This window comes from Colletotrichum fioriniae (genome assembly GCF_027942845.1).
Source record: "Colletotrichum fioriniae strain IMI 355084 chromosome Unknown scaffold_2, whole genome shotgun sequence".
Classification (NCBI taxonomy): domain Eukaryota; kingdom Fungi; phylum Ascomycota; class Sordariomycetes; order Glomerellales; family Glomerellaceae; genus Colletotrichum; species Colletotrichum fioriniae.
The window spans coordinates 92,313-115,273 of record NW_027076838.1 but is presented as its reverse complement, the minus strand read 5'-3'; the positions used below and the strand labels follow the sequence as shown (position 1 = coordinate 115,273).

General features: G+C 52.4%; 7 protein-coding genes across 7 annotated transcripts; 6 read left to right on the top strand and 1 right to left on the bottom strand.

Moving 5' to 3' along the window:
- Positions 1–2,149: 2,149 nt before the first annotated feature.
- Positions 2,150–4,392, top strand: N0V96_001909 (uncharacterized protein; the record flags this gene model as incomplete). Its single annotated transcript, XM_065756372.1, has 4 exons — positions 2,150–2,328; positions 2,405–2,763; positions 2,831–3,131; positions 3,189–4,392. The coding sequence occupies 4 exons, from the start codon at positions 2,150–2,152 to the stop codon at positions 4,390–4,392; spliced, it is 2,043 nt and encodes a 680-aa protein (XP_065614741.1).
- Positions 4,393–5,288: 896 nt separating this feature from the next.
- On the top strand, positions 5,289–6,368 carry PHB2 (Prohibitin-2, subunit of the prohibitin complex (Phb1p-Phb2p); the record flags this gene model as incomplete). The annotated part of the gene is made up of 3 exons (XM_053195183.1): positions 5,289–5,547; positions 5,637–5,992; positions 6,048–6,368. The coding sequence occupies 3 exons, from the start codon at positions 5,289–5,291 to the stop codon at positions 6,366–6,368; spliced, it is 936 nt and encodes a 311-aa protein (XP_053047454.1).
- A 1,674-nt stretch (positions 6,369–8,042) lies between these two features.
- Positions 8,043–9,344, bottom strand: N0V96_001907 (uncharacterized protein; the record flags this gene model as incomplete). Its single annotated transcript, XM_053195184.2, has 1 exon — positions 8,043–9,344. One exon carries the CDS (start codon positions 9,342–9,344, stop codon positions 8,043–8,045), a length of 1,302 nt encoding a protein of 433 aa, XP_053047455.2.
- An 896-nt stretch (positions 9,345–10,240) lies between these two features.
- On the top strand, positions 10,241–11,481 carry N0V96_001906 (uncharacterized protein; the record flags this gene model as incomplete). The annotated part of the gene is made up of 4 exons (XM_053195185.1): positions 10,241–10,498; positions 10,562–10,835; positions 10,887–11,089; positions 11,140–11,481. 4 exons carry the CDS (start codon positions 10,241–10,243, stop codon positions 11,479–11,481), a joined length of 1,077 nt encoding a protein of 358 aa, XP_053047456.1.
- A 484-nt stretch (positions 11,482–11,965) lies between these two features.
- Positions 11,966–13,808, top strand: N0V96_001905 (uncharacterized protein; the record flags this gene model as incomplete). The annotated part of the gene is made up of 3 exons (XM_053195187.2): positions 11,966–12,641; positions 13,093–13,161; positions 13,213–13,808. 3 exons carry the CDS (start codon positions 11,966–11,968, stop codon positions 13,806–13,808), a joined length of 1,341 nt encoding a protein of 446 aa, XP_053047458.2.
- A 5,409-nt stretch (positions 13,809–19,217) lies between these two features.
- On the top strand, positions 19,218–20,210 carry N0V96_001904 (uncharacterized protein; the record flags this gene model as incomplete). The annotated part of the gene is made up of 1 exon (XM_053195188.2): positions 19,218–20,210. One exon carries the CDS (start codon positions 19,218–19,220, stop codon positions 20,208–20,210), a length of 993 nt encoding a protein of 330 aa, XP_053047459.1.
- Positions 20,211–21,057: 847 nt separating this feature from the next.
- On the top strand, positions 21,058–22,883 carry N0V96_001903 (uncharacterized protein; the record flags this gene model as incomplete). Its single annotated transcript, XM_053195189.2, has 3 exons — positions 21,058–21,138; positions 21,207–22,577; positions 22,653–22,883. The coding sequence occupies 3 exons, from the start codon at positions 21,058–21,060 to the stop codon at positions 22,881–22,883; spliced, it is 1,683 nt and encodes a 560-aa protein (XP_053047460.2).
- Between the last annotated feature and the right edge of the window lie 78 nt (positions 22,884–22,961).

Sequence of the window (22,961 nt, the reverse complement as noted above, 5' to 3'; positions counted from 1 at the left end):
TCATGACAGCTGATATAAGACGTGTGGCCCCTGCTTCATCCCTGTCATCTCAGATCGCTCCTGCAGGACGACAGGCAAAGATCCAAATAAAAATTATATACGGTGAGTAAATCCAGACATCAAGCTCGAGGGGCGTGCGCAAATTTGAACTTGAATTCAATTCTATCGTTCGGGATGGTCCATGATCAAGTCACTTGGCGTATGTCATTGCCATGAGTGTAGATTTACTATGCGCCGTCGGACTTGACAACAGAACGCCGTTGCCGATTGGAGCTTCCAAATGGCTGTAGCCATTTCAAGATTGATGGAGTAGTACGAGTTGGCGAGAAACGAGATATATTTCCAAACGTAGTCGTAATCAAATTGCCGCGGCACGGCAGAGGAGCCTGATGGATCTTGAATATACTACCAGTACGAATCGATGCAGGAGCTTGCATACGTAGTGCCGCCTTGAGGTGTCATTGAAGAAATTAATTAAAGAGGTAAATTGCAATATATCGTTGATAATGAAAGACTGCCCATCTGAAAGGAGATTGTATGCGGCATCCTCGATGGTCGTTAATCGACATGTAAGATTAGTCTAACTTTTTTTCCCCCTTAAGGCCTACCTGATCCTCTAAGGCGAGTGGTTGATCGTATTAACTTATGGGAGTCCCAAGACCAATGAGAACGAAATCTCCTACGATCACGCATCATCAGATGTAACGAAATGTTGGGTTTCACCCACACCACATGGAAATCTCGCTCTCGCTCCTGTCCAGGCACCAAAGCTACACAACGAGGCAGACCCTTGGGCAAAAAGGTTGAAAGTACAGGGTACATCGCGGCGATTGCCTTGTTGTACAAGGTGAAAGCCTCGCCCTTGCCCCTCGTCTGCGCCTCTGTGTCTCGACAACGAGCAAACGGAGGAAAAAGAAGGTAAATGCGGAGCATCAAAGACTCCGAGTACCACTCCACCGCCGCTGACATAGTTGTGTGGACAACAATACAGGTGGTATCTGTACTCGAGTGCATCAAGACAACGTTCGGAGCAATTTCCGGGGGAGTGTGGAGAAAGCTGTATCCGGGACCGCCGAGCTTCTCCGCATAGCCCGGCTCATCTGTCCAATAACAATTACCGCATGGTCTGACGAGCACCGAACGAAGCCTTTCATACCCCGCCAAACAGGCATTCTTACCGCAACTCTCAAGACAAGACTAATACCAAGTTCGCAAGATCCCACGGTCATCCTTGCTGACGTCACAACACCTGTCGGTCCAAGTGGGATGACATACGATGCTCGTCACCCACACTTTCCGTCTACCCTTGCACTAATACGCCTAGCCTGCTCACACATCATGCTCATGGACGCTTCTGGAGCTAGAAGCTTCCCCCAGAGCTGGGAAACCACTAAGGAGCTGAGAGGAAACAAACAGGCGGCCAATCGGTGCTATGACGCTCGTACAGCGGCTCTACCACGGCTCCCCAAAGGACTGGATCATGCGGGGAAAGCTGCACGTCGTCTGCAAGCAGGACCGGCGAAGCCAGCCAGCTTCATTTCTCGGTGTCGAGGTGTCTCTCTGTCTTGCTCGATGTGACAACACTCTTTTCTCGATTCGTAAAAGTTGCATGTTGTGGCGTCCAACGTGTCGTCTGCCATGCAGCGAACCCAAGATGCCTGCGATGGCGCAGAATTGACTCGGACCCAGCATATTCCAAGCCCAACGGCGCCGCGCAACGGTAACCTTCTACTCGGCCGCCCACGTAAACCCGCAGGAAACTGAGGAGTTTTTGAAATTGTTTTGGTCATAATGTCTAACATCCCGGGAAAGCCTATGTACATTTGGGTTCGCGGCCCCCTGGTACCGGCCCGGGTCTGCCCTGGTCTTGCTACGGTACTTGCTCACCTTAGGCGACCGACGATCCCTCCTGGCGACGAACCCGTCCAAGCTTCCCCTCCCGACCTAAGGTAAGTGAAGCTGCAGCCGATCCTGGTAGGCAGCCTGGCAGCTTCCCATGTGCATAACGTGCTTCCCTCTGTGGCCATTTATACCTGGCCGAGAGCCACTTCATCCGAAGTGAGCATTTTGTCTGCGTCCCTGGATCTACCCGTTCAATAATACTACCATTGTGTATATACTAGCTCCTCCGAGAGCTCAATTGGACACCATGGTCAACTTTGTACTGGTCTTCGCAGCTGTAGCTGTTCTACCACAGACAGCTCTTGCTTTGTATGAGAATGGGTCTGTTGTCGCTCCTTGTGACTCACCCATCTACTGCCATGGCGACATCTTGAAAGAAGTTGAATTGGCAAGACCGTTCTCAGACTCAAAGACATTTGTAGACATGTGAGTGCCCCTTGACACCACCCTGTGACCAAAACCCGACCTAGGCTCCTCATGGATACTCATCACTCCTCAAAAGGCCTGCAATTAAGTCCCTGGAAGAGATCCAAGCAGCATTCAACAATCTGTCGAAACCCCTGAGTAATAACACTGCACTCAATGACTTCCTACGCGCCAATTTCGCCGCTGCGGGCGGTGAGCTGAAGGAAGTACCGAAGGATCAATTGAAAACAGACCCAAAGTTCCTCGACAAGATCAACGATACAGTAATCAAGGAATTCTCTCAGAAGGTCATTGCCATCTGGCCGGACTTGACCCGCACCTACGCTGGCTCTGCAAGCAACTGCACAACTTGCCCGAACAGCTTCATCCCAGTCAACCACACCTTTGTGGTTGCCGGAGGCCGATTCCGCGAGCCTTATTATTGGGACTCTTTCTGTAAGAGCTCACTATGTAACTTCATGTTCATATGGCGAGTTGTCAACTGACCTTTAATGTCATGTAGGGATTCTCGAGGGTCTGTTACGCACAGGTGGCGCTTTCACTGAGATCTCCAAGAATGTAATCGAAAATTTCCTGGACCTCGTGGAAAAACTCGGATTTGTGCCAAATGGTGCTCGAATCTACTATCTGAACCGTTCGCAGCCGCCATTGTTAGCACAGATGGTGCGCCTCTATGTCGAGTACACGAGCGACCGGAGCATATTGGAACGTGCAATTCCTCTCCTCATTAAAGAGCATGACTTCTGGATGACAAACAGAACTGTTGAAGTAAACAGAAACGGGACTGCATACACTCTGAATCAGTCAGTAAATATTGAGACCATCTGACTTATTAGCTTGTAGCTAACATCAAGGATCAGATACAACGTGACCAACACACAACCAAGACCCGAATCATACAGAGAAGACTACGTCACTGCTTCGAACGCTTCCTACTACTCGACCAGCGGAATCATTTACCCCGAGGTCGAGAAGCTGAACGACACCGAAAAGGCCCGTGTGTATGCCAATCTTGCGTCCGGTGCCGAGAGTGGCTGGGATTACACCTCACGATGGCTTTCTCGACCTGCAGATGCGGCGAGGGACGTCTACTTCCCTCTCCGATCCCTCAACGTTCTGGAGACTGTCCCTGTGGAGCTGAACTCCATCTTGTACTGGAATGAGATGACCATTGCTGCGCTACTCAACTCTACAAGCAACGGCACGGGAGCAGTGGCTTGGACTGAACTTGCCACCAAACGAAGTCAAGCCATGTACGATTTGATGTGGAACTCCACTCTTTCAAGCTACTTTGACTACAACGTGACCTCGGGAGGTCAGAACATCTACATTCCCGAAGACGATGATGCCAGCAGTCTTGAAACGAACACCGCCGGAGCAGAACAACAAGTTCTCTTTTCAGTTTCCCAGTTCTACCCGTTCTGGACAGGAGCGGCACCTTCTCATCTCAAGAATAACCCTTACGCGGTAAAGCAAGCGTACCAGCGTGTGGAGAAGTATCTAGACATCAAGAAGGGTGGCATCCCCGCCACAAACCTCAAGACTGGTCAACAGTGGGATCAGCCAAATGTCTGGCCACCCTTGATGCACGTTCTTATGGAAGGTCTACGCAGGACACCTGCCACCTTTGGGGAGTCGGATCCCGCTTGGCGTGATGTCCAAAGTCTCGCCCTCCGCCTCGGACAACGGTATTTGGACTCTACCTTTTGCACATGGTACGCTACGGGGGGTTCAACCAGCGAGACTCCTCAGCTCCAGGGGTTGACCGCCCAGAGCGTCGGAACCATGTTTGAGAAGTACGGCGATAACTCAACCAACGTTGCGGGTGGCGGTGGAGAATATGAAGTGGTTGAGGGATTCGGCTGGACGAACGGTGTTCTACTTTGGGCCGTTGATGTGTTTGGAAATGACTTGAAGAGGCCCGACTGCGGGAACATCACCGCAGCCAACGTTCATCCGGCTAAGAGAAGCTTGCCTCAACGCGCAGTGGAATTGGATTCCTACGATGCTTCTTGGATCAAGAAGTTTGGTAGACGCGCTGAGGAGACCGCGAGGAGGTTGTAGAGTCACAACTGGGCTGACCTGTGATTATAATATTCTATTCATGTATCGCGATAGTATCATAGTATTGAGGCTGTCCGAACGGAGATGCCGGTGAGCCTTAGGAGCGCCATCAGGCCAATAATATCTTAACGACGTTTACGTGGACTCGCTCTCTTCCCGGTGTCGAAGCAGCCAAATAATTGCCGACAGTATTAATTGATCTAGTCTTTAGGTTCAATCTACTACGACTCTGATTGAAACTCGCCTGGAATTGCTCTCATAGATGAAGTCGACTGGTAGAAGAAAGCCTGGCACCAAGCTGCTTCAGGCTCTTTGCCGGCCATTTTTGATGCTTGTAGGCCTGCTGCGTAGGTGTCAAATAAGAACGTCTCGAGTTTTCGAATTTTGCAACAGTATGTAAAGCTCCCAATCATTATGCACTATCTCATTGTCCCAGGTGACATACCAACAACCGCCTTGTTAACTTCATCTTGTGGAGATCAGAGATGAAGCTGCTCTCGTACATGGAAGCTGGCTTGCCTGCTACGAATTGCCAGCTGTTCTCAGATGGCGGAAGCTGAGGATCTAGACAAGCACGACGGGTAAGCAATCCGGGGATGGTCTGTGCGCCTTCCAGGTTGATGACGGCTCGAACGAACCGGGAGCTGCCTGAGGTGCTTGCCAGCTGCTGCCGCGGGCACACTCCCAAGCCGAGAGCACCGGCCAACACCATTTTTCGAGCTCCGCCAGACGAACCGTGACGTTGAATACTGGTCTGACAAAGCTCCACCATCAGCTTTCCCATTTCGAAGCTGCAGCAACCCACAGTCAATCGACCGCAAAACAGCACCGATCGAAGCTCGCTTGCCTTGAGCTGAATATCCGTCGAACCGACGCGCCTACACCCGAACTTCATCATGTCTGGAGGAAGAAATCCTATGGAGGAGGCCTACGAGCGCTTCAGGGCCGTCGCTCAGCAGCAGCAGAAGCGCGGCGGCTTCGGTGGTGGCGGCATGCCCGGCGGTCCTCGCGGCGCTGGCATGGGACTTGCCGGTCTGGTTCTTTTGGGAGGTGCTGCATTTGTGGCCCAGAATGCGCTGTTCAACGTCGATGGTGGTCACAGAGCGATCAAATACCGGAGGACAACGGGTGTGAGCAAGGAGATCTACAGCGAAGGTTGGCAGCGCCCCTCCACGCCACTTGAGGGGGCACCTTTCCCCTTGATATTGGAGATCAAAACGTGCTGACAGTTTCCTTTCTCTTAGGAACTCACTTGATCATCCCCTGGTTCGAGACTCCCGTCACCTATGATGTTCGTGCGAAGCCCAGAAACGTCGCCTCCCTCACCGGAACCAAGGACTTGCAGATGGTCAACATCACCTGCCGTGTCCTTTCCAGGCCTGACGTCAAGGCCCTGCCTCAGATCTACCGCACTCTCGGCACAGACTACGACGAGAGAGTGCTGCCTTCCATCGTCAACGAGGTTCTGAAGAGTGTTGTTGCTCAGTTCAACGCTTCCCAACTCATTACCCAGAGAGAGATGGTTGCCAAGTTGGTTCGCGAGAACCTCTCCCGCCGTGCCGCACGGTTTAACATTCTGCTGGACGATGTGTCTCTGACGGTATGTAAATGACACTAATGAACCCCCATGATGTCTTGCTGACAATGCGCCGTAGCACCTTGCCTTTTCCCCGGAATTCACAGCTGCCGTTGAGGCGAAACAGGTTGCCCAGCAAGAGGCTCAGCGCGCGGCGTTCGTTGTCGACAAGGCTCGTCAGGAGAAGCAGGCCATGGTTGTCAAGGCCCAGGGTGAGGCTCGCTCTGCTGAGCTGATTGGAGATGCCATCAAGAAGAGCAAGGCCTACGTCGAGCTGAAGAAGATTGAGAACGCGCGCGCCATTGCTCAGCAGATGCAGGAGTCTGGTAGCAAGAACCGTTTGTTGCTTGACTCTGAGGGCCTGGGTCTGAACGTGTTTGACGATAGCGAGAAGAAATAAGGCGTCGGCGTTTCGGCGCGGATTCTCCACACTGTACTCCTACAACATCAAAATCTGGCATGGATATGTATAATAATGAAAGAAAAACGCCTCTGAAAGCTTCGAGAACACTTCATTTGCAAATGTATGAGGTTGGTGGAAAGTTCATCTGTGTACAACATACCAGAAACTCTTCAGTATTTCTGATACAGAACTATAGAGAATTCTATATCATAAGTGTCACTTGTTACAGTGCTTATCTGTAAATGAATTTATAATAGCAGACTTGCAACATTTGAGATTTTCTGTACGTATATTGCCTACTTTCTTCGACGGCTATTGATCTATTTGCAGCACAGGCCGTCGGAACTGGTGGATGCCTGCACAGCGTTAAGGCGTGCCTGGGGTGGGCCCGGGCATCTCAGAGGTCCCCCTCCCCTGCTCGGCTTACAGAAGGGCCCCTCCCCCACCACGACTTCCTGCCTGCGGATAGCTCGAGATTAATCGTGCACCCGTCACATCCTCAACTCACAAACCACACGACCCCGCCAAGTCGAATTCGAATACCGCACAACCTTGCCTTCTCTACCTCTCCCCGAAACCAACCTCAAGTCCGCAGATCGCTGTCGCTATTCCACACACACGCCACAATGTTGATCAAGTACGCGAATCTCTCTGCACTCCAGACCTTTGGAGGCGGTGACCCGACTGTGTACCAATTCGAATAACTGCTTACGCCGACTAGGGTGCGAACGCTTACCGGCAAGGAGATTGAGCTGGACATCGAGAACGAATACAAGGCGCGTACTTTTCCGACACATTGCCCACCAAATATAACGAACGGAAACAGAGAGGGAGAGAATATGACGCTGACCAACCTTGCAACAGGTCTCTCAGATCAAGGAGAAGGTTGAGGAGAAGGAAGGCATCCCGCCCGTCCAGCAAAGACTCATCTACGGTGGAAAGCAAATGTAAGGTGTAAATCTCTTGGTGCTTGCCATGCTTTCGCCAGTGTGATAGGACTGAAAGGGGGCTTGGGAGAATTCCTACGGAGACCATCCAGCTTACATGATGCTCAAACAGGGTCGACGACAAGTCCGCATCCGAATATGGCCTCGAGGCTGGCGCTACGCTGCATTTGGTTCTCGCCCTTCGTGGTGGAAACTAGGTCTGTTTTTGACAACGGCTTTGAACAAGAGAAGACAGGACAGGAAACAACACACAGCTCAGGTGTTTTCAGCATTCTTGAGACGGAGCATGTATCGGCTACAGAGCCGATAGGGGATGATATGCAGCAGTCACGTCTATTTCCGACGTGGGAGTATCAAATACTGCCTGTCCAAAGGATAGGGGGGGGGGGGGTCTCGAGGCAGGCTGTGAATGCCAGTCTTAACTCTCAAAAGACAAGGTCTGCATTGGGATGTGGCATCGAAGGAACAATGAACTAGCGTATAAGGCTGCCTGCGATAATCCTCGCATGAAGAATAGAGCTAGTCACATGAACATATCAGAGGTCAAAGAAATGGTGCTGAGTTGAAAGCGAATGGACCGTCATGTATCTTGAAACAAGTTCAATTTCACTCTGCCATGATGGGCAGGACGAGCATACAGAGCCTAAGGGTATATACTTTATCCTACCCGACGCCTGAATTCCAATGCTATGTGACCTGTCCCTGTACCAACGCCCAACTACCTTTATGTTACAATACTCGTAATTCCTCGTTTTAGCAACGCCAGACCATACTGCCCTTCAGCGTTTAGTCCTCTTTTTTGCATAAAAATGTCGACAGCCTTTCTCTTTCTGGGCAGCTCCTGGTTGCCTAGAATCGGTCGAGCTTGTTGCGCTTCGTCCAACGACGCTGGCAAAGGAGGGGATTGTGGACCGTTGTTCTGAGCGAGTACTTTGTGCGTGCGGGACTGATCCATACTCGTAGAGGATGATGGCTCGGGCCTGTTTAGTGGGCGCTCAACTCTGATATTGCTCTTAGGCCGAGCAGCATTTCCGAGAATACCACCCCCACGTCGCAAACCCGATGTTTGTGAGCTAGAGGTAGATCTGGCGGATGTGGAAGAGTTGCGATCCTTGAAAGCTGAGGATTGGGAAGGTTTCGTAGGCCTAGAGGAAGCTGCCGTATCCCGAGTATGGTGAGAGGAAGATGCCGCGCCCTTGTTCTTCTTCGGCGTTCCCTCATCGCTGAACAAATCACCGTCCTCGCCATCCGATGAATCGGAAACATATGTGGCCTTGGACTGAGGGGTAACGTATGTGGAATGTGTGGGTGGGCGGCTGCTGGTAGATGTAGGCCGAAAGACTGGTTGACTTGAGATTCGGTGCTCGGCAGCCATTGAGGGCGGGGCCTGTTTCAATCGAGGGGCCCTGATCATGCCAGTTGGGACAGCCATGGTGCTTCTTATGCCAACAATCTCCTTGGCCTCTCTACGGGCTTTCTTCATGACGCTAGCGCCCGTCGTCATCTTCATTCTGCTTCCGGCGGCCCAGCTCAGGGAACTTGGGAGCTCCCTCTTCCCTCGAGGCTGTGTCGAAAAGGTGCGACCAGTCTTAGGCGGCTTGGGCAAGAATCTGGCGAACTTGGGGTCTACAATTCGGCTGACGTTGTTGTCCTTCTTCTGCTGAAGCCCCTGGACCCTGGCGAGAAGTTCGGCCTCAGCCTGTTGCTGAGCCTCACGGCGTTCCTCCGCATATCGCTCGTATATTTTGTACCACTTCGACGGATTCTTAGGTGCGTAATTCTTTTCGTGGCTTTCGGATGGAAATTCCTTCTTGATAAGGCGCAGCCAGAGCTCGGAGGTTTCGCCTTGTATGAAAGGAGAGTTGAGCTCAATCTCTCGTAGCTGAGCCGGGTTCGTGACTCTGAGGAGGATTTCGCGGACATGGTGGTATTGGAGGGCGTCGCCATTGCCTACACTGCTGAGTTCTGTAATGTGTCTCTGGCACATAGCAATGCACAGCTCGGCAAGTGACTTAGTCGGCGCCATGGTGAATGATTGAGGCGGGACTTTGGAAGAGTGCCTAGCTGATGGTCGTTGCCGCCGTGATGAGAGCGCTCGGTTGTATGGTCGTTGACGAGGAACAGGCGAATCGCAGGCTCATTGTTCCAATAAAGGATGTAATGGGTATTTAGGTAATTCGAATAGTAGATTGTTGTATCGGGAGGTTTCTGTCAAGGTGGAGGAGACCCCTCAAGGCCCTCTACAGGTCGAGCCGATAAGAAGTGTTATACTCAAAAGTTAGATCTTCGTTGTTGCTAGTATATGTAAGTGATGGCGGGAAGGTGCAGATGGATGGGTCTTTTAAAGAGGTCACGAACACCGAAGTGCCAGGTCCGTAGTGGGGCATGCGGCTTTTAAGTGGTTCCCCAAGCTTGGACAGGCCCTTGTCCAGAGCTAAGGCAGGCAGTGACTGTCACCGAGGTGCCTCTTAGGATGACCGGGCTCCTTATGTCAATGGGCTCGCTTCTACCTTATTGATCGATTATTGAGACTATCGGGCTCGAAAAGTCACTTTTTTATGTTTCAGATCAAGGCAGGTGTCAAATATTCTACTGCAAGTATTTGGATTACATAGATGCAAATGCAATAGTTGAATGGCAAGGTACGGAGTACTTGAACCTCCAAAAATGGAGGTTGGGTCCATTTCATCCATGTCACATGATTTATGAGCTAGTCTGTTTCTGGGCACAAAGGTACCTCCAGGCTGCTGCTTCGGGTGGATCTTAACTGCCACTTCCAGCTTCTCTCTTGCTTGCTGTGACGGAGCTAAAGATAGATGTGGGCTATCCCGTTCCCTCTGCCGTCATTGCAAAAAACACCAACCCTTCCTCGACTTCGCGACCTTGGATAGCAACGGAGCATCTGAACCCAGAATATTCAATATGGCGGACTCAACATACATCAAACCCGACCCCGAAGCCATACCTGCCGCACATGTCGACGACGACGACCTATACGAAGATGCTGGCGATCTAGAGTTCTTCGACCAATTTGGCGACCAAGGCTCCTTCGGCCAGGCGTATTTAGCACGCGTTCCGAAGGACCTGTGGGAAGCATGGGATAGCTTGCCGGATGACGCAGAAATCGAGATCGGCACCATGCGACAGTGGGATGTGGTCCGTCCAGATGGCAGCGTTGAGGTACTGTGACATACGCGACGCGACAAGGCTAGATAGATAGTTGGGCTAACTTTGTTTGCGCAGCATCGTTTCAAAATGCTACTCAATTCCGATCGCGCCGAGCACCAGCTGATGCCGAAAGAATACGACTTGGAGATGGGCAAGGAGATCGCGCGCAGCACATTCGTTTTCACGGAAGAGGATCTACCTGGCTTCAAGGCCAAATCCAAGGCGCGAACAGATGCCGCAAATGCTGGCATTCCGGCTCGATTCCTGAGACCCAAGACGGAGAAGGTGGAGAAGAAACCATTCGAGAAGGGTCGCAAATGGCAACCGTACTACCGCAAGGCGATTCCCAGTCAGTTTGATGCTCCCGACATGGCGTAGGTCAGCGGCTAATTCAACGCAGAGAAGACAAAGATTGCCGCTAGAATCCAGTACGAGCTGGCGTGCAAGCCAGTCGATAACGCAGAGAGCCAGGCAATTCTTCAACGGAAGCAAGTCGAGGCTCAGCGGCCCAAGCATACCCTTCAGATCATGGAGCAGCGCGCAGCCAACAGCATTATTCACCATGGTTCTGCTGCTGCCGTTGAGAAGTTTGGCTCCTTCATTGTGAGTAGTACTTGGTGGGAACTGGTAGACCACTTACTGATGGAGAGTAGAAAACATCTGCGCCTACCAAGGCCACCAAGCCGAAGAAATCCGAAAACAGATCCGCCCGCATGTCGGAGGAACAACTGTTGGATGGCCTTATGGAGGCTTTCAGGAAGTACGAGTACTGGAAAATGTCGATTCTCAAGGCTAGATTCGACCAGCCCGAGGCTTTCTTACGCCAGACATTGGAAAAGATCGCGTTACTTAACAGGTCCGGCATCCACGCTAACGAGTGGTCGCTTCAAGAGCACTTGAAGAGCATGGCGTCCGGCGCCACCAACGAGACGGCACCGGAAGAAGCCGCCGCAGAGGATGACGATGATGAAGTGGTTATGGAGGATGTTGTCTAGTGAACATTCGCAATTATACACAAATCGGGGCACAGGACCCGCAGGGCATCGCAAGGCGTTCGGAAGGGCATTGTTTTTCGCATGGAAAGTCTTGGATGGAGGTGGCTCTTACAGTTAGGGACTTTTTGATACCCCCTGGAACACTAGGTGACGACACACGTGTCGAAGGGTTTGCAGCTGTCCCTCCCATCGCAAAACGATAGAGAAAATCAGAGCAAGTGATATATACTCTTGCTGGAACACAGTGGAACACAGTAGATGGAGTCCAAGTCCGATGGTAGTGGAAACACAGTGTCCAGTGTCCCGACTTCTGACATGAGCATAGCTGGCTGTCTTTCTTTCCTTATCCAACACCACTTGTGATCAAAGTGGGCAAGTGGGGAAAGGCACAGTCGTCACCCCTCGACTTCATCGACTTGGATCCAACTAAGCCAATCTTCCCAAAGACAACGTCAAGACCACGCTTTATCGCGTGTTGCAAAAAATGCCTCAGAATACCCTCAACATCGTGTTGGACTTTGACGGTACCATCACGACAAAGGATACAATTGGCGCATTGGCAGAAATCGGCCTCCAATTCCAGCAGCAGCGCGGAGTCGATCTCTCTTCGAAGTGGCAGCAGATCCTGCTAGATTACAGCAAAGACCATGCAGACCATTTGTCCACATATCTTCCAATCGCGGATGACAGATCCTCGCTCAAAGATGAACTCGACTTCTTGCGGGGTCTGAAGGAAGTTGAGATGCGGTCAGTACAGAGAGTTGAGAGCTCAAGCATCTTCAAGGGCGTCAGCTGGGAACATCTTACACTTGCCGGTGTAACTTATCGAAAGGAAGGCAGAGTCAAGTTGAGAGATGGTTTTGCGGATCTCATGGATGCTGCTACAGAGAAGGGCTGGTCCGTCGCGGTAGTCTCCGTCAACTGGTCTAGATCATTCATCAAGGGTGTCCTATCGGATTATAGCGTCGACATTGTCGCTAATGAGATCGAGTTGGATGGTAGCATCTCAGGGCCTGAAGTAGCGGGCTCACCGACAGTGCGGCCGTCCCTCATGACGTGCGAGGACAAGCTGCAAGCCCTTCGAACATTAGCAGCTCGGCGAGGAACGGAGGATATTGAGACGCTGTGGTATTTTGGCGACTCCACTACAGATATCGAGTGTCTTTTGGCTGCCCGAGGGATTGTGATATCGTCCGACGCCGAGTCGAGTTTGATAAGGACTCTGAGGAGATTAGGGTATCAAGTGCCAAAGGTGGAGGATGTTGGGGCGCCCGAAGGCATAGCATGGGCATCAACCTTTGTAGAGGTCCTGGAAAGTGAATCCCTGTCTCTTAAGAAGTCCACATAGCAAATATCTAGTATTTTGAATGATGCTAGTCGATTCTTTGGCCGTAAGATGTCATATTAGGTAGTGCTGTTGTCTCACGCCCTTTGTTCGAATATCCCAATTGATACCCACACAAGAACCAGATCCCCTTTGTCAACTTTGGTAGAGAACATCGTTAAGAGGTTCAAGAAACATTTACATGTCTAGAAACAACAGCAGTACTTCGGGATTCCATACGTGTTTGACGTAGGCAGGTCATCTATGCTAAACGGTCTGACGTCGAGCATATAAGAATGGCGAGGCTCAGGTCGAAGCGGCCATGCCGGATCATCAACCTCGACAACAAAACAACAGTAAGTAAAACTTCTCTTCGACTTTTCCGCTTTTACTATTCTTCTCTCTAGCAATCATGTGTTTCTACCGCGCCACCGTATACGAGTGCAAGCACAGCGAACTCGGCAAAAAGGTAACAACATGCAAGTTGCAAAGGGACCTCCTCAAATACATGGAAAACAACACCAGTGACACATGCATCGAGCGCCGTGTACACTCGATGAACTGCGTCCGTAAGGCTGGAGTGTGTGACAAGTGCAAGCGTCTGGACACCCTCAAAGACCGCACGGCAGATGCGTTCAAGAGCCTGCAGGACACGCTCCGAAAGCGCAAGATTGTCGATGACGATTTTGGGGGTGATGACACTGGAGCTCTCGAGACCTTTGAAGCTGTCGAGATCCCCAAGATTGGACTTGATTCTGATGACGATAGCACTGCAGCTCACGAGATCTTTGAACTTATCCCGACTCCTAGGCTTGACATGAGCCCTGACGAGCCCGATGACGAGAATGCAACTTCATCAAAGGCAGAGACTTCGGTAGCCTTCGAGACCTCGGAAACCTCTGAGACCCAAGATACCTCCGAGTCTTCCCAAGAAACGGTTGAGGCTATTGACACGAGCAGGAGGGTTATCGAAGATGAGGCTACAGGAGAGCTGCAAAGCTGATCTATTTGATTTATCGGGCGAGGGACATTGGAACTTTCCGTAAACCCACTCAAAAGACATTAATATTGTGCCTTCGTACGTCAAATTCCCTGTTGCTTCGTGCTACGTTGCGCAGTTTCCCATACTTAATTTAGAATGGAGTTTTGTGTCATTATGCCATCTCAGTGAGGATGATATACTCTTTGATACTCTTTGATGTAAGTGGCATCTGATGGCATCGTAGAGCATCGCGAAGAATTCCTGAAGGTCTCACGTGCCTGGGCTGAGCCACACTGCTCCAGTCGTAAGTTGCCTCTCCATCTTACTAATGAACGACACCGGACCAAGGCCCAGACTAGAAGCATTCACAATGGGCAGAGGGCTAGCGTTGGTGGTGGAAGTGAGTATGAAACCCCGGCTTCAGTGTTCTTTCTCTGTGGGTGTCATGTTCAGCTTTCAAATGGAAGCAGATGAACTCTTTCCGCCATAAAATGATTGAATATGGCGAGTAAAAACTTGAAGATCCATGTACGGAGTCAATTAAGTAAGTCGAGACGAAGGTCAGGGGCTGTAGTATATCAACAGCCATCACTACGAAAGAGGACAAAATGCAAACAACGTGGCGATCTTTTTTACAGATTAGAAATATCGTACATGACAGAGGCTAAGCTACGCAGAACTTGACTCTAGGCCATGTAAATCGTGCGTTTTGCCATGCGCACCTCGTCGTCTGCAAGCACGAATTCCAAGACGTGCTGCATGGGGTGTGGGACATTCGACAAACGAGACTTTATCACTTCTGAATTGGAATTCCGAGAAGGTGCGAGTGGCGCGGACCACGACAGTGGCGAGAGGCAAGATCGTACCTAGCTCCCGTACACCGGCATTGGACTCCGAGACCCGGGTCCGATCCGGTCGAGTTACATCGGGAGATGCAAGGCCGCCTGACGTCTGGAATGCTCGGGAATCGCCACACCGGGGCTCAGATTCCTCGCCTTGTGTTAGTATCACTGCGGGTTGAACTCCAACTAACGTAATGTAAGACAAGCTTCGGCCCTCGCGGGTTTCCGCAAAGGCGTACCTTAATCGAGAGCAATCCCACAGTACGAGAAACTTGTCACGACACAATGGCGGTATCTAGCTATTGGCATTGCGTGGGCCTAGAGTCAGCTCCTCCCAGTCAGACTTGGGTCAGAGCGACGAAGCTGTCGAGGAAAAAAAAGGCATCCGACGGCAAGAAGACTGGATGAGACAACTCAGATACGGCTGGGCCAGGTGTCAGGTCACCTTTAGACGGGTTGCAGTGCCGACAAGCGAGCAGGCGTGCTGAACCACGCAAAGCACGGTAGAAACATGTATGTATGTGCGGACTCGTGTGCGACCAAAACCCCCAATCTATGGTTTGGACGGAGTGAACTGTTGAGGTGCAGACATGGATGAGACCCGGTACGCTTCTCAGGGTCCTGATGAGCTTTGTGATTCACAGGGGTTGTCGAGTAAGGTAGGTATGTATCAGTCGCACCAAGCGGTACAAGTCATCCGATGGCACGAAGGGTTTGAGGCTGGAATAACGCCTCGTGCCCGCTCTCATACTGCAAACAGTCATTACCATGTGCGTTGCTTCGAGTCGGCCCAGTCTGCTGAATGCCTATCGTTGTAGGCGGCCTAGGAACGAGGTAGGTAAAATTGGCATGGAGTCGCCTTCATACTGACGGGCGGGCGTTGAAGACAATGAAGACGAGTTGCATAACGCATGCTTGGTTCAATGTGGTCAGGTGATTTCAGATGCCAGGCGATGCAATGCAGAGAAGCCGGGGGGCGGGCTGAGGACGTTGGCGTTTGGTGTTTGGCGTTCTAGCCGTGAACATGGTGTATGATGCTGGAGCTGGAAAGGCCGTGCATTGGTGAGGGTACGGCTAAGGAGGTTTAAGTTGAATGGCAGTGATGCATTTGGTGTGCCAGAAAACGGAGCCGTCATGTATATAGATTTGCGGTCTGAGTGTTCCAGGTTGACGGTCAAACGGTCTAGGAGCTCTCCCGGCGGAGAGTAAGCCACTGAAAACGTATCTCGGCGAGAACGAGTTTTGTCGCAGCTGGTAAGCGAAGTAGTAGCTGCGCACACGCCGCATAGTTCGGATGGGACTTGTGGAACACAGCAAGGCGGCTCTGGCTCTGGTGAGATCATTAATTTCTGCATGCTTAGAGTGCATACTATATAGTGCAGTATAATGTCGGTGGGTGGGGGTAGGGATTTAAAGCAGGAGGCGGCATGACAGAGGCAGCGGTGTCGTTGGAGATACAGATAGGGTTGTACTCGAGTCTGGTCACATCAACATCTCGGGCGATCCAGAGTCGACTCCAGGTTCTACCAGGTTGTCATTGAGATTAAATTAATACCTCGTAGCTTGCAGAGGTGAAGTCATGCTCTTACGTACAGATAGCACTGGTGAACAAGCCAGGATTGAGGCACGTGATTGTTCACCTACATTCCTCGCCTTCTCTGCAGGTACCTGGGCTATGCACAGGAGTTCCCAGCTTGGTCCGGACACTCGGCAAGGTAGAAAGACCATGCGAGATGAGGAGAGAACGGGCGTGCTTTGTTCCCGTCGACGAGCCATTGGCATTGAGGAGGGGGTAGCTGGTTGCTGGCACATCTGAGTCTTGGTTTGAGGCGTGCCGTCAGCTATGGGGACCAACAGATCAGCAGCTTTGCCAAGGAGATGTAGTCGCAGAGAGAGTCGAGGTTAGATCGATTCCAACGAAAGTCTTAGGCTTCGATCAGACAGTACGAATGATACCCTCGGATCGTGGAATCTGGATAGGACCGATAGGTAAAGGTAAAGAGGTTCCACGGCTAAGGTACTTTCCATAGTACCTACCCAAGCACCCGATATCAATTTGGAGCGGAGAGACTAAGGTACCTGCCTGTGTAAGGCGCTGTGTCCCTGGGCAAGATGCACTTCTTACGGTAGGAACCAATGGCGGCCTGCCTAAGCTGCTTAGGGGTGTGTTTACGTAAACCTCCTCTTCACACTAACGATGTGCATGCATGCACTTTACCTCGAGGGAAGGCACCCACGGCACCCCAGATGTTGTACCTGCCTTACCTTATTTGATTTGATTCAGGTACTAACGTACCGTACGCACCTGGCTCGGCTCCTAAGCGCTAAGGCAATGAGTAGCAATCTCGTAATCACCGAGAGCCCATGAAATTCTGGCGTTGTTTGTGATTTGAATCTTGGAAGCCAGTAAGTCTCCAGACGCAGAGCTGTGCACAATATTCGGACAGAACGGATACGGATAAGGCATCAGAAGTTGGTCGTCACGGGACATCCTGGAGATCAGAAGGTGCATTGCGGAGCAGGTTGGCGGGAGTGAAGCAAATTGCGCCAACTGGCAACTGCTTGTAAAGTGGAACACAGGGGGGGAGGAGGAGATGCAACTTGCAAATGGAAGGCTGCTTGCACCCCGCATCCGCGTGCGCGCAGCACGCGGATATCAATCAGGGTCTGGCGGCATCGCCGCGCCGGCCCTCTATTCGCAGGAAAAAATGACATGGATAGTGGAGGGAGGGCTATAAGCTGTGGAGGCTGGGTCGTGTGCCGCCGCATCCACTTGGAGCATTGCATCAATATACCGTCCAGTCCTGCATGCTCGAGGCAGTGTCTGCGTGGTATATGTTTCTTATGCTGTGCCACGAGAGATATACAGAAACAGAACTTGTGCTGACGACAGATAACAGACAACAGACGAGACAGACTCTGTACTTAAGGTAGGTACTGTGCGCTGCTGTAGGACGAATAGATACTTGGCAAGGTACGGAGTATGGTGCATGACAAGCACACAAGCATCTGACAATCCCAGTCCCCTGCAGCAGCGCTGGCTGTTGATCGTGACCAAATGGTTCGCCGTAGCGGGCGCCGCTCTAGGGGGGGTCTGAGTCTTGACTCTGCAGTAAGGTACCAATACCAATCATGCCAGTTAAGTGTTAAGCAAAGGTAAGGTAGGTAAGGTTGCTAAGGTACGGGTAAAGACGACCTGAGAGACTCGACAAGTCTGGGTGCCCATTATGCTGTTTTCCTGCTGCTGCACAAGGTAAGGTATCAAGTCCACCTCAATCTTCTTTCATCTTCAGCGCCTCGCATCTCTTATTAAGGGTCGCCTCCCAGAAGGACATCCCTCTCCCAACATCCACTCGTCCCCGACACAACAAACAACCTGTGGACGTCAAGTAGATTGCTAATACAAGCCAGGGGAAGGAAACAAACAGAAGCGGTCCGACATGGACAGACAAAGAGCCATGTGTAATATGCGGCGTGCAGCGTGCAGCAGCGGTTTGCCGATGGCCTAAAGTGATGGCGCCCGCCCCCCTCCTTCGCTTCATTACCCTACGCAGTAAGGCACCTAACAAATGCAGCTTACTCCTGAGCCCTGAGCCTAAGTTCTCGGTGGTTCTGGACGTGCCCCAAGTCCCCTAAACCGATTAGATACTCCCCATACTGGGCTCAGTAGGGTAAAGTGCCTTGGGTGCCAACCGTGCCTTAGTAACCCACCCCCACCCCCTTTCCTCATTCCATGCTCGAATGTATACGTCCCCACTGCAATTGACAGAGAATACCTACCAATTATATACCATGCGCACCACATTGCCATGTACCCTGCGTCTCCCCGGGTACTTGGCTAGGTTCCTAACCAGTGCATTGCTTTACAAACTCCCTCTCTGCCTTCCATCTCCCGACTCTCCGCCTCCAGCATCCGCGTCCGTCCTCTCTCGTACATCTCCGGGCCTGCTATGGGCACCCCCGGCTACCCTCCCGTCCCTGCCCATCTTCCCTCCTTCAGAATCAGGACCCCTTCGTCAGCCGCCCAGGGCCCTTCTTCTCATTTGCAACCCGGAATGCGTGACTCTGCTTGACACCACCGCCTTTTTATCCTCCATATTGCTGCCCTTCTGCCCATCTTCTCGCCTATTCGTCGTGCCTTGTTTATTTGTCTCGTCTCTCTGCTCCTGCCCTGTCGTTGCTGCAGTTGCACCTCCGCTCCTACCGATTCTATCGATTCCCTACCCTCTGCCTTCCTCGACTTCATTCCTCTCTTTCCCTCCCTCCCACCAGTCCTCCTCGCTCTTCTGCAAACGACACCCGCTCGAGAGCAAAAGGTTTTCTTCTCTTCAACGCCCAACCCAACGCCAAAAGTCTCAATCGATCCAACTGTCGATGCCGTTCTACGCAAATACGGCCTGCAACTGATTTGTTCGACCGTTCATCACGCCGAGCTCTGGTTGTTACCCCTCGAGACAACTGCCCTCGGAAACTCGTGCAACCTTCACAACGAGAAAGGAACCGATTTCCTCCGCAGCGTACAGGCTCAGTTCCCCGCAGCTAATGTCGCCCTCGCCAGCCTGGCACATCGGACCCTCCGACGTTCAACATGGAGCCCGTTCCCGAGACTGAGAGAATGGAGGAGTTCCGATCCTCACCACTTCCCTCGCTCCGTATACAGAACCCGACATTACTCCCTCCTGCCGTCGCCGAGCCTGAACCTTTGCGAAAGCCCCCGACTCTCCGCCGTCAGACCGATCCCAGTCCCACTTCTCCGACCGCGCCGTCTTGGACCTTTACCCCTCTGCCCTACCGACCACGTACTACCTCGCCCTTGTCCGGTCACCACACGAGATCTAGGTCAGCAGCGAGTTTGGCCCCTCCCATGTCTCGCACCCAGTCTATGCCTGGCGTCAATGGCGCCGGTCACATCCTGTTCTCCCCTCAATTCCGCCCCGCCAGTCCCTCCGGATCGCCCGCCCGCGTGCGAACACCACGGAAGCCCGTCGACGAGGCATTCCCGACTTCACCTATCCGCGCCTCCGCCTTGGATCCCGATCGACAGACGGCAGAGCGGCACAGTTCTCCAAATCTCATTGGAACGACGCCCTCTATGGTCCTGCCCCGACATCGCCGCCCTTCGTCACCACTGCGGAACCCTGGCACTGCCAGCACTCCGTCGTTCGCGATGCCTACCACGCCTACGTATACATCTGCGTCGTCTTCACCATCTTTGCGAGGATATGACTCCTTCTCACACGGCTACGGTGTCTCTGCTTCGTTTCCCTCATCGTCAGTCCCGTCCACCCCGACATCTACAAGATCGAGGAGCCCAAGTATTTCTAGTCTGGAAACTATTCCAGACTCGCCTGATGCGGAGGAGGCAGCTATGGAAGCAGAGAGGATTGCCCAATTGAAGGCTGCCGCAGATGCCGCAGAAAATGGCGATGCCAGTGAGGTGAAGGGCAAGAGCGGCCTAGACGCGCCCTTGCGTGGCAGGACGTTGGGAGGGTTTGGATCGAGAGACAAGCGAAAGCGCTGGAGCGTGTGTGGCGCCGAAAGACGACAAGATCTCGACTTGGAGACAATTTGGGAAGACTGAGAATCCGGAGACCTCAGAACAGAACGTACATCGCAAGTACGGACGACAGTGAGGCAGACGTGGACCGAGAAATACCTCAAAGGCTGGAACAAAGCTAATCGTTTCGAGGCCTGCAATGGCGTACAATATCCGACACTCATTTGTGCCGAGTGTCTGGATTTCTTTGCACTGCATTTAGCATCGACAAGGTTATGGGCATGGCGGCGTTCAGTGAACTCCTTCTGATACCCTACACTGCATTTCAACTCTCAAAGGGCATGACGGAAAGATTGTAATCATATTTGGTTTCTGTACTTTACTACAGATGGGGGTTTTTACTCCCTTCCGGCGGGACTCGACCCTCCACTTCGAGAAGCGGCGTAAGAGGTTTGCTTGTTAATGAAATATACCACATTCATGAACTTTCTTCTCCCTTTTGGAGGCGTCTTGCCGACAAGCCGTTGTGTTCTGATGTTTTGGCTCATTGCGACGATGTCTTAGCCGTGGTCGCTTGAAGGGGTTGAAATCCGCCCCCCTTGCGTGATACTATCATCCCCCCTCCCACTTCTTCAGGGCCCGACTCTCAATAGACAACACCCATAGTCTCCCCTCTATTCTTGAGCCCTCCACACTTTAAGGGACTCAAGGGCTCGAAGCCTCCTGTGATGGAGATCATGCAACTCCCTGAAGATCTGAGCGATGACAGCGCCAGTGTATAAAGAAGGCGATGGCTTTCACTTCAAAGATCTTGGTGTATCAGGCAACTCAGCTTTCATTCATCTCGACACAACAATTTATAGAAATTGTTGTTCTGAAACCTCATTTTTTCGGTGTCTTCCTAGTGCTGTTCAGATCATTTCCCACCACGATGCAGCAAGGTCTCTTCTTGGGCATCACCGCCCTTCTCCTCGGAAATGCGGTAGCTGCTCCGAAAAGTTCAGACGAACAGGTGAGATTGACAGGAAACTCAAATCATATCCTACGAGATGGGCGAATTGCTAAAGAAAGTGAAAACAGATTGCCGCCCACATCGTCCGAGGCCCAGACTCCCGACCGGACCTAGAATCGGGCGAATGGGTCCGCCCAATCGCCGGCCGGGGCCGCTCCCGATTCCATTTCAACGGTACCTCCAATGGGACTTCATCTGCCGTCGGCACGGGCACTGCCGCGGGAACCGCTAGTAGCACTCACTACACGCTCTCGTACAACTCCTCGTCCACTGCTTCCACCTCCTCGTCGTCATTTCATGCTTCTGGATGCCCGGAGAGTGTCACCACCTCCTTCACCACGGTGGATGTGACGTTTTACATTACGGCGACGACTTCGTATCGCGACAACTTCACATCGTCGAGGGGTACCGGCACAGCCTACTTGCCTTCGTCTTCATCCTCGCTGCCTGTCAACTCTACCAGTTCAAGAGCAGCGTGGAACACCACCTCTTCGACTTCCATGATCCTCTCGACCGGCTACACTTTGCCCGTCAACTCAACAACCGTTTCTTCCGTAGCGCCGTCCGAGTCTCCCTGTCCTGACGATACCGCCAGCACTTACCAGCCGTACCCCAACATCACGTCGACATACTCCAGCTCATCCTTGACGACGGGAGGTTCAGATGGAACCGTCACTTCCGTACCCGTCTGGCACAACACCACCACGTCTGCGGCCCCCTCTCAGACAACCGAGCCTTGCGACGATGATATGAGCTCCACATCCTCATACACCAACTCAACCTCGACGGCATTCAGCAGCCAGGTCAACTCCACGGCGCCGTGGTCCACCAAGACATCAACCAGCGCGGCCGTGGAGACGCCCTGCGATGATGAGACCAGCACCGGAAGCACTGTTCCCACGCCCACATCTAGCATGCCCCTCGCCAACTCGACCACGGCGTACACTCTCTCCACAAAGACTCAAAACGGAACATACAGCCACCCAGCCTCCACCGCCTCGTCTTCCTCAACCGGCGCCACGACCGAGCCATGCGATGACGAGACCACCTCCAGCGCCTCGATAGCCCCAACATCGTCCAGCTGGACGACACAGACGCCCGACGTGACGCCCTTCCTCCCCAACACCACCAGCAGCGGCATCACCACATCCACCGCCCAGGCGACGACGGCCTTCTCCTCCGTCATCCCGACGGAAAGCTGCGTCATCGACACCTCCATGGCCCCCATCACCACCGCCTCGTTGACTACGGTCCCTACCTCGACGACAATTCCAACCAAGACGGTATGCCAAAACGACGCGCCGACGGGCAAGCCGATGCCGGGTAACAACCACTGCGGCGTCCACGGCTTGCCGGTAGGCAACTACTTCCTGGCTCGCTTCGTCAACAACGCCCCCAACGTACCCGTGACCCTCGAGGGCTGCTACCAATTCTGTGCCGTAAGTTGATAATCCTCTCTCTTTCTTTCCCCCGACTCTCAGCCCAGCATGACTGACAAGACTCCTCCCTCACAGAGCGTCATGAACACCACCGACGGCTGCAAGTCGTACCGTTTCTACCCTGAAAAGGGCCTCAATGTCCCGCGGTGCGACCTGTACGGCAGCACCGTCGCTTACGCGCTGGACTCCATCGACAACGACCACCCTGATCTATGGTTCGACCTCACTTGCGGCTCGCCCTCCAGTGAACAGTGGGCGCACCTTCCAGGTATTGAGCGTCTTCACGAGCTCGGCCTGGTGAGGTAGATTCATACCTTACTGGACGGCGACTGAGGCGACTTGTGCCTAGAATTGAACATACGAAATACGAAGGATGCTATTGAA